The sequence below is a fragment of the Gracilinanus agilis genome, chromosome 4 (assembly GCF_016433145.1).
Source record: "Gracilinanus agilis isolate LMUSP501 chromosome 4, AgileGrace, whole genome shotgun sequence".
Classification (NCBI taxonomy): domain Eukaryota; kingdom Metazoa; phylum Chordata; class Mammalia; order Didelphimorphia; family Didelphidae; genus Gracilinanus; species Gracilinanus agilis.
This window is the reverse complement of record NC_058133.1, coordinates 219,284,752-219,295,609: the sequence shown is the minus strand read 5'-3', so window position 1 is coordinate 219,295,609 and position 10,858 is coordinate 219,284,752. Positions and strand designations below refer to the sequence as shown.

Here is a 10,858-nt window from a genome sequence, read left to right as displayed (position 1 = left end):
AAACACATATGAGGTGGGTGGACATACACAAGTTTAAGGTTAAGGGCTTGAGCAAAATCTTTTGGGCATCAAATGAGAAAAAGAAAGCAGGAGTGGCAATTGTGATTTCTGACAAAGCCAAATTAAAAATAGATACAATTAAAAAAGATGGGGAAGGTCATTACATCCTGATTAAAGGCAGTATAAACAATGAGGAAATACCACTGCTCAATATATATGCACCAAGTGGTATAGCATCCAAATTCATAAAGGAGAAAATGGCAGAGCTCAAGAAGGAAATAGATAGTAAAACCATAATAGTGGGAGATCTAAATAGTCCTCTTTCAGAGGACTCTTGGTTTCATCTACTATTCATTGGTCACTATTGTGACCAATTTTCATTTCTTTGGCAAGGTTTGGATGTGATTACTTCTTTGTTTGCCTCTGCTGTTTGCTCTGTTGTTTGAATTTTTTCTGTATAAAAGTTGTCAAGTGTTAAAGATTTCTTCTTGCTTTTTCTCTTTTGGGATTCTTGTGCCTGGCTTGCCATTTTTATTATTCCTTTCTCATTCAGATGTCTGGGTGAGGCATACAGGTTCTCTGCCTATGGAACTGTGGAACAGTTTTAGGCTGATTCAGAGAGCAGTACACCCTCTCAGCTTTATCCTCACGCCCAGCTGTCTTCGCTGTTTAGGCTCCTGAGTTCTCAAGTCTATTTGTTCTCAAAGTCAAGCCTCCTGATGGTCCCCTTAATTTCTTCTCTGCCTGTAGCTCCTTTAGCGGTCTCATGGCACTGCTTTCAGTCATTCACCCCTCTGTACTGGGTCCCTGTCCAAGATCCATAAGAAGAGTAGGATATTTTACATCACACAAAGAGTGTATGGAAAGGGGAGGGGATAAATACAATTATAAGAAGGAGATGAAGAGAGCATTAAGAGGTAGTATTTAAACCTTACTCTAAGCATAATTAACCCTGAGAGGGAAGAGGGGAAGAGTAACTATAACCATTTGGATATAGAATTCTATCTAACCATACTGAGAAAGTCAGAAGGTATTAACCAAGGGGAGCAGTGGAGTGGGGAGTTCAAAAAAAAGGAGGGGATGAGAGGGTGGAGGGAAAACATTAGGCCTTAAAAATAAAAAGAAGGGAATAATAAGGTAGGGGGTGGAAAGGGAAGAAAATCAAGGAAGGGGGCAAAGAGAACTCATCTAAAACAAACCACTGGTTTAAAAGGAAATAGTGTAAGAACAAGGGGTAAAACTAGGAGAGTATACAAAATGTTGGGGAATACACTACTGATAATTATAATTCTGAATGTGAATGGGATGAACTCTCCCATAAAACAGAAACAAATAGCAGAGTGGATTAGAAACCAAAATCCCACCATATGTTGTCTACAAGAAACACATATGAGGCGGGTAGACATACACAAGTTTAAAGTTCAGGGTTTGAGCAAAATCTTTGGGGCGTCAAATGAGAAAAAGAAGGCAGGAGTGGCAATTATGATTTCCGACAAAGCCAAAGTAAAAATAGATCTGATTAAAAGAGAAAGGGAAGGTAATTACATCCTGATAAAAGGCAGTATAGACAATGAGGAAATAACAGTACTCAAAATGTATGCACCAAATGGTATAGCATCCAAATTCCTAAAGGAAAAACTGGCAGAGCTCAAGAAGGAAATAGATAGTAACACCATACTAGTGGGAGATCTAAATATTCCTCTTTCAGATCTAGATAAATCAAACCAAAAAATAAATAAGAAAGAGATAAGAGAGGTGAATGAAATCCTAGAAAATTTAGATTTAATAGATATGTGGAGAAAAATAAATAGGGATAAAAAGGAATACAACTTCTTTTCAGCTGCACATGGTACACCAACAAAGATTGACCATGTAATAGGGCATAGAAACATTGCAAAGAAATGCAAAAGAGTAGAAATAATAAATGTAACCTTCTCAGATCATAATGCAGTAGAAATAATAATTAGTAAGGGCACCTGGACAGGCAAATCAAAAACTAATTGGAAATTAAATAATATGATTCTCCAAAACCAGTTAGTTAAAGAAGAAATCATAAAAACCATCAATAATTTAATTGAAGCGATTGACACTGATGAAGCATCCTACCAAACTCTGTCAGATGCAGCTAAGTCAGTACTCAGGAGGAAATTTATATCCTTTAGTGTATGTATTACCAAATTAGAGAGGGCATAGATCAATGAACTGGGCACACAAATTAAAATACTAGAAAAGTAACGAATTAAAAATCCCCAGGTAAAGGCCAAATTAGAGTTAATAAAAAATAAAGGAGAAATCATTAAAATTGAAAAATAAAAGAACTATTGAATTAATAAATAAGACTAGAAGCTGGTACTTTGAAAACACAAAGAAAATTGACAAAATACTGGTCAATATAATTATAAAAAGGAAAGAAGAAAACCAAACAATCAGTATCAAAGATGAAAAGGGAGACCTCACCTCTAATGAAGAAGAAATCAAGGCAATCATTCAAAATTATTTTGCCCAATTATATGGCAATAAATATAGCAACTTAGGTGAGATGTATGAATATTTACAAAAATATAAATTGCCTAGATTAACAGTAGAAGAAATAGGATACTTAAATAATCCCATATCAGAAAATGAAATTGAACAAGTCATCAAAGACCTCCCTAAGAAAAAATTCCCAGGACCAGATTGATTCACAAGTGAATTCTATCACACCTTCAAAAAAAATTAATTCCAATATTATACAAACTATTTGACATAATAAGCAAAGAAGGAGTTCTACCAAACTCCTTTCATGACACAAATATGGTACTGATTCCAAAGTCAGGTAGATCAAAAACAGAGAAAGAAAACTACAGACCAATATCCCTAATGAACATAGATGCAAAAATCTTAAACAGAATACTAGCAAAAGGACTTAAGGAAATGATCATGAGGCTTATTCATTATGATCAGGTGGGATTTATACCAGGAATTCATGGATGGTTCAACATAAGGAAAACCATTCACATAATTGACCATATCAACAAGCAAACCAACAACAACCACATGATTATCTCAATAGAAGCTGAAAAAGCCTTTGACAAAATGCAACCTTTATTCCTATTGAAAACACTAGAAAGTATAGGAATAGAAGGACCTTCCCTAAAAATAATAAATATTATATACCTAAAACCATCAACAAACATCATCTGCAATAGGAATAAATTAGAAGCATTCCCAATAAGATCAGGTGTGAAACAAGGATTCCCACTATCACCTCTCTTATTTAACATTGTTCTAGAAACACTAGCAGTAGCAATTAGAGAAAAAAAAGAAATTGAAGGTATTAAAATAGATAATGAGGAGACTAAGCTATCATGCTTTGCAGATGATATAATGGTCTACATAAAAAATCCTAGAGAATCAACTAAAAAGATAATAGAAATAATCAACAACTTTAGCTACAGTGCAGGATAGAAAATAAATGCACATAAATCATCAGTATTTCTATATATATCCAACACATTGCAGCAGGAAGAGTTAGAAAGAGAAACACCATTTAAAATCAACCTAGACAATATAAAATACTTAGGAATCTATCTACCAAAACAAACAGAGCAATTACACGAACACAACTACAAAATACTTTCCAAACAATTAAAACCAGGTCTAAACAATTGGAAAAACATTGAGCGTTCATGGGTAGGTCAAACTAACGTAATAAAAATGACCATTCTACCCAAATTACTTTACCTATTTAGTACCATACCTAACAAAGTACCAAAAATTTTTTTACTGAATTAGAAAAAAATATAACAACATTCATTTGGAAGAACAAAAGATCAAGAATATCTAGGGAAATAATGAAGAAAAAAACATGAAGGAAGGTGGCCTAGCAGTACGAGATATTAAACTATACTATAAAGAAGTGGTCATCAAAACAATATGGTACTCTTCCTGGTTAAGATGGAGGCAGAGTAAAAAGCAGCTGCTTAACCTCTCCTAACTGAAACATATAGAACTCCTCAAGGGGACATAAAAACAAATCCAGACAAACAAAGGGACCCCACAACAGGGTGCAGTGTTGAAGGTACATGGGTTTGGGGCATTTCCAAGCTATAAAGGGGTGAAACAGCTCTCACTAGTGAGCTGAGCAACCCTCTCCCCCCAACACACACCATTCACAGTGCCAAATACAGCGCAAAAGAATTAGAACAAGTTTGGGGCACCCATTAAGTCATTGGCAGCTCAGGGCCTGCTTCTGAGAGCAGCAAGACTTAAGACCCCAAGTGTCTAAAGAACGCACGCGGATTTTGAATACAGACCTTGGGCGCAGATGAGCGTGAAGGCTCGGACTCAGGTGCTGGCGAAGGCACCTTCCCCTGAGTGGGGAACCAGTGCAGATGGGTGAACGACTATGGAAGCAGCTCCCTGAGACTATTAAAGGAGCTTCTGGCCGAGGATCAAGCAAGGGGGACCACCAGGAGGCTTGACCCTGAGAACAATGAGACCAGAGACCTCAGGATCCTAAAGAGCTCAGACAGACCCTGAGTGTGAGGACAAAGCTGAGAAGGAGCTAGGCTAACAATGGCAAGCCAAAATCAAAATCAGGAACCCCAGAAGAGAAAGATAAACAAGAAGAAATCTTTAACACTCAACAACTTTTACACAGAAAAAATCCAGACAAGAGATCAAACAGAAGAGGAGAACAAATAAGCAATCACATCCAAACCTTCCAAAAATAATGAAAACTGGTCACAACCTCTTAAAGAGTTCAAATCTTAGATGATGAGAAAGATCGAATAAATTTGGCCAGAGAAGTAGTAGATAGCTCAAAAGGAAAACAGGCGATTTTAACATTGGGATATAGAACTGTATCTAACCCTACTGAGAAAGTCAGAAGGGATCAACCAAGGGGAGAAGGGGAGTGGGGAGGTCAAGAAACGGAGGGGAGAAGAAGGGGGAGGGAATTCATTAGACCTTAAAAATAAAAAAGAGGGGAATAACAATGGAGGGGGTTGAAAGGGAAGTAAATCAAGGGAGGGGAGAAGGGGGACTGGTCTAAAACAAACCACTGGTTTAAAAGGAAATAGCATAAGAAAAGGGGTAGAACTAGGAGAGGATACCAAAATGTTGGGGAATGCACAACTGATAATTATAACTCTGAATGTGAATGGGATGAACTCACCCATAAAACAGAAGCAAATAGCAGAGTGGATTAGAAACCAAAATCCTACCATATGTTGTCTACAAGAAACATATGAGGCCGTTGGACATACACAGTTTTAAGGTAAAGGGCTTGAGCAAATATTTTAGTCTTCAAATGAGAAAAAGAAGGCAGGAGTGGCAATTATGATTTCTGACAAAGCCAAAGTAAAAATAAACATGATAAAAAAATACAGGGAAGGTAATTACATCCTGATAAAAGGCAGTATAGACAATGAGGAAATAATATTGCTTAATATGTATGCACCAAATGGTGTGGCATCCAAATTCCTAAAGGAGAAACTGGCAGAGCTCAAGAAGGAAGTAGATAGTAACACCATACAAGTGTGAGATCTAAATATTCCTCTTTCAGATCTAGATAAATCAAACCAAAAAATAAATAAGAAAGAGGTAAGAGAGGTGAATGAAATCCTAGAAAAATTAGATTTAATAGATATGTGGGGAAAAATAAATAGGGACAAAAAGGAATACACCTTTTTTTCAGCTGCACATGGTACATTCACAAATATTGACCATGTAATAGGGTATAGAATCATTGCAAACAAATGCAAAAGAGCAGAAATAATAAATGTAACCTTCTCAGATCATAATGCGATAAAAATAATAATTATTAAGAGCACCTGGACAGATAAATCAAAAACTAATTGGAAATTAAATAATATTATTCTCCAAAACAAGTTAGTCAAAGAAGAAATCATAGAAACAATCAACAATTTCATTGAAGAGAATGACAGCGATGAGACATCCTACCAAACTCTGTGGGATGCAGCCAAGGTAGTACTCAGGGGGAAATTTATATCCTTGAGTGCATATATAAACAAATTATGGAGGGCAGAGATTAATGAATTGGGCATCCAACTTAAAAAATTAGAAAGCAAGCAAATTAAAAATCCCCAGATGGAAACTAAATTAGAAATACAAAAATCAAGGGAGAAATTAATAAAATCAAAAGTAAAAGAACTATTGAATTAATATATAAGACTAGAAGCTAGCATTTTGAGAAAACTGATAAAATAGACAAAGTACTGGTCAACCTAATTAAAAAAAGGAAAGAAGAAAACCAAATTGACAGTATCAAAGATGAAAAGGGAGACCTCACCTCCAATGAAGAGGAAATTAAGGCAATCATTAAAAACTTTTGCCCAATTATATGGCAATACATATAGCAATCTAGGTGATATGGATGAATATTTACAAAAATATAAATTGCCTAGATTAACAGCAGAAGAAACAGAATACCTAAATAAAACCATATCAGAAAAAGAAATTGAACAAGCCATCAAAGAAATCCTTAAGAAAAAATCTCCAGGGCTTGATGGATTCACAAGTGAATTCTATCAGACATTCAAAGAGCAACTAATCCCAATACTATATAAATTATTTGATTTAATAAGGAAAGAAGGAGTCTTACCAAACTCCTTTCATGACAAAAATATGGTACCAATTCCAAAGTCAGGTAGATCAAAAACAGAGAAAGAAAACCACAGACCAATTTCCCTAATGAACATAGATGCAAAAATCTTAAATAGAATACTAGCAAAGAGACTCCAGCAAGTAATTAAGAAAATCATTCACCACGATCAGGTGGGATTTATACCAGGAATGCAAGGTTGGTTCAACATTAGGAAAACCATCCACATAATTGACCATATCAACAGTCTAACAAACAAAAATCACATGATTATCTCAATAGATGCTGAAAAAGCCTTTGACAAAATACAGTATCCATTCCTATTGAAAACATTGAAAAGTATAGGAATAGAAGGACTCTTCCTAAAAATAATAAACAGTATATACCTAAAACCATCAACAAACATCATATGAAATGGGGATAAATTAGAAGCCTTCCCAATAAGATCAGGAGTGAAACAAGGATGCCCATTATCACCTCTACTATTCAACATAGTACTAGAAACACTAGCAATAGCAATTAGAGAAGAAAAAGAAATTGAAGGTATCAAAATAGGCAATGAGGAGACTAAGCTATCACTCTTTGCAAATGATATGATGGTCTACTTAAAAAATCCTAGAGAATCAACTAAGAGGCTGGTAGAAATAATCAACAACTTTAGCAAAGTTGCAGGATACAAAATAAATGCACATAAATCATCAGCATTTCTATGCATTTCCAACACATTAGACAACAAGAGGTAGAAAGAGAAACACCATTTAAAATCACCCTAGACAATATAAAATACTTGGGAATCAATCTAACAAAACAAACACAGCTATTATACGAAAACAACTACAAAACACTTTCCAAACAAATAAAACTGGACCTCAACAATTGGAAAGCCATTAATTGTTCATGGGTAGGATGAGCTAACATAATAAAAATGACCATTTTGCCCAAATTAATTTAAGTATTTAGTGACATACCTATCAAACCACCAAAAAACTTTTTCACTGAATTAGAAAAAAACTCTAACAAAGTTCATTTGGAATAACAAAAGTTCAAAAATATCAAAGGAAATAATGCAAAAAAAAAGTGAAGGAAGGTGGCCTAGTCATCAAAAAGGTATGGTACTGGCTAAGAGACAGAAAGGAGGATCAGTGGAATAGACTTGGTGTAAGTGATGTCAGCAAGACAGTGTATGATAAACCTAAAGAGCCCAACTTTTGGAACAATAATCCACTATTTGACAAAAACTGCTGGGAAATTTGGAAAATAATATGGGAGAAATTTGGTTTAGATCAATATCTCATACCCTATACCAAGATAAATTCAGAATGGGTGAATTACTTGAATATAAAGAGGGAAACTATAAAAAAATTAAGTGAACACAGAATAGTATACCTGTCAGATTTCTGGGAAAGGAAAGATTTTAAAGCCAAGCAAGAGTTAGAGAAACTTACAAAATGTAAAATAAATAATTTTGATTACATTAAATTAAAAAGCTTTTGTACAAACAAAAACAATGCAACCAAAATTAGAAGGGAACAACAAACTGAGAAAAAATCTTTATGACAAAAAACTCTGACAGAGGTCTAATTACTCAAATATACAAGGAGCTAAATCAGTTGCATAAAAAATCAAACATTTTCCCAATTGATAAGTGGGCAAGGGACATGAATAATCAATTTTCAGATAAAGAAATAAAAACTATCAATAAGCACATGAGAGAGTTTTCTAAATCTCTAATAATTAAAGAAATGCAAATCAAAACAACTCTGAGGTATCAACTCACACTTAGCATATTGGCAAAAATGAGAACAGGGGCGAGTAATGAATATTAGAGGGGATGTGGCCAAATTGGGACATTAACACATTGCTGGTGGAGTTGTAAACTGTTCCCACCATTCTGGATGTCAATTTTGAATTCGCCCAAAGAGCTCTAAAAGACTGCCTGCCCTTTGATCCAGCCATATCATTGCTGGGTTTGTACCCCAAAGAGATCAGAGATAAACAGATTTTTACAAAAATATTTATAGTCCCTCTTTTTGTGGTGGCAAAGAACTGGAAAAAGAGGGTACATCCTTCAATTGGGGAATGGCTGAACAAATTGTGGAATATGCTGATGATGGAATTCTATTGTGCTCAAAGGAATAATAAACTGGAGGAATTCCATGTGAACTGGAAAGACCGCCAGGAATTGATGCAGAGTGAAAGTAGCAGAGCCAGAAGAACATTGTATACAGAAACTGATACACTGTGGTAAAATTGAATGTAATAGACTTCTGTACTAGCAGTAATGCATTGACCCAGGACAGTTCTGAAGGATTTATGGAAAGGAATGGTACCCACATTCAGAGAAAGAACTGCAGGAGTAGAAAGAGAAGTAAAACAACCGCTTGATCACATGGGTTGGTGAGGACATGGTTGGGGATGTAGACACTAAATGACCACACTAATGCAACTATCAATAATATGTAAAGAAGTCTCGACTGATTATACATGTTAAAACCAATGGAAATGCCTGTTATATATTGGGGGGAGATTTGGAGGGGTTGAGAAGGGGAAAATAAAAACTGGAATCATGTAACCATGGAAAATTTTTCTAAAAAAATAAAATATTTAAATCTGAAAAAAATTAGAGAAGCAGTGATCAGGATCTAGGGAGGGAAAGAATGGAGTGTCAGTGTATTGAAAACACAAAATTTATAATTTACTACTGTTGATGTGGAGTTGGGGTAAAGAGGAAAAGAGGAAATTTTACAAGAGTTTATGACATAGGGAAATGTAACATCTATAATCAGAATAAGTAGTAGGAATGATTTGAAATTGCCCATGAAACAGAAAATACAATGAATTATATAACATAATGTAAAATATTTTGTTTTCAAGCAATATTCAAAACAAAAATTCACACAATTAAAGGAAGACGTTAGTTAGAATTTATTATGCTTCAAGTTAAATTCATAAAGACAAAGGAAAAATTTTAATCTCAAACAGGATAGAATAAAACCAGACATATTCTGAAGAGACAAAGAGGGAAATTACATTAAACGTAAAGCAATCACAGACAATAAAATAATATTAACAATTAAGATATGCATCAAATTATATATATATATATAGTACCTAAATACTTAACAGAAAAGTTAACCAAATTATAGGAACAAATAGGCCATAAAACTATGATAGTTGGGGACTTTAATGTACCTAATTCCATACCTAGACAAATTTAACAAAAAGATAAAAAAATAATTTTTTAAAAAAAGAAAAAAAAGAAATTCCTGTGTAAGGAAATTTATCCCTACTTCTTTTGATGTTCCAAATGTGGCATCATCCCCCGGTGACAGCCTGTGCTTCTGGTATCCCCATGTAGACCTAGTCTGAACATCAGCATGCAACGCTGTTCGGAGGGTAGAGTCAAGAGTATATATTAATCATGAACCAGGAATGTTCTACTACTGTGTTGGGGCTGACTGAGGACTGTTGGACAAAAACCAATTAAATGGAATCTATATATTAATCCTTTCTTTAGGAATGGTTTATTTCTTCATTCTTCTCTCAACCTTTCCTTTCTGATTAATAAAAATATCAAAATCTATGGCCAGACTCCCCAATTTTTATCTTACAGATCCAAACAAAACTTTTTTTAATAGTTATGGTGGGTCTCAGCTAGGAGGTAGCCAGAAAATAGGGAGAGATTGAAAAATGAGAAAAAGTGGAACTGATATAAGAGATAAGCCCCTAGACCAGAAAGGAGAGAATAAGACTCGGAGCACAAATACATCCAATAAAACACAAATTCATTGGCAAATAGGATTTACTTTTCCTCAAAAACTGTACCAAAGTAGGAAAGAACAAGTGAAAATGCAAGATGGTTATAAAGTAGAAAGGAAGGAAAATGGAGAAGATATCTTCAGTTTTCTCAGTAAATATGGAGAAAGTCATCTGCTCTGTACAAGGGATCAAGGCAATAATGTGCTGGTAAATATTTAACAACCAGCTTCCCCCCAAAAAAAACCTATATGCACACAACATATACTTTTACATTTTATCTGCATTAACAACATTTTTTTCTGTGTCTTTCTTAAGTATAGACAATCAAAGAAACAAAAAACCAAGGCTAGATTTGTAACATTTGCCCATTTCTGAACTATAAATCTTCACACTAAAGATTTAACAATCAGTTCTCATTAGGCCCTACCAGTTGGTTCCAGCATAACATTGGGTGGAGGTGGCACTGGGAGATTGAGGACAGAGGAATGGGTT

At 34.8% G+C, this 10,858-nt stretch overlaps 1 protein-coding gene across 1 annotated transcript in view; it reads right to left on the bottom strand.

The window, feature by feature from the left end:
• The window catches only part of LOC123246225 (ATP-binding cassette sub-family A member 9-like), a 104,585-nt gene that overhangs the window by 61,574 nt on the left and 32,153 nt on the right, over nt 1-10,858 (bottom strand). Inside the window, 1 exon segment of the mRNA XM_044675155.1 lies at nt 9,766-9,992. Coding sequence (XP_044531090.1) covers nt 9,766-9,992 — 227 coding nt within the window.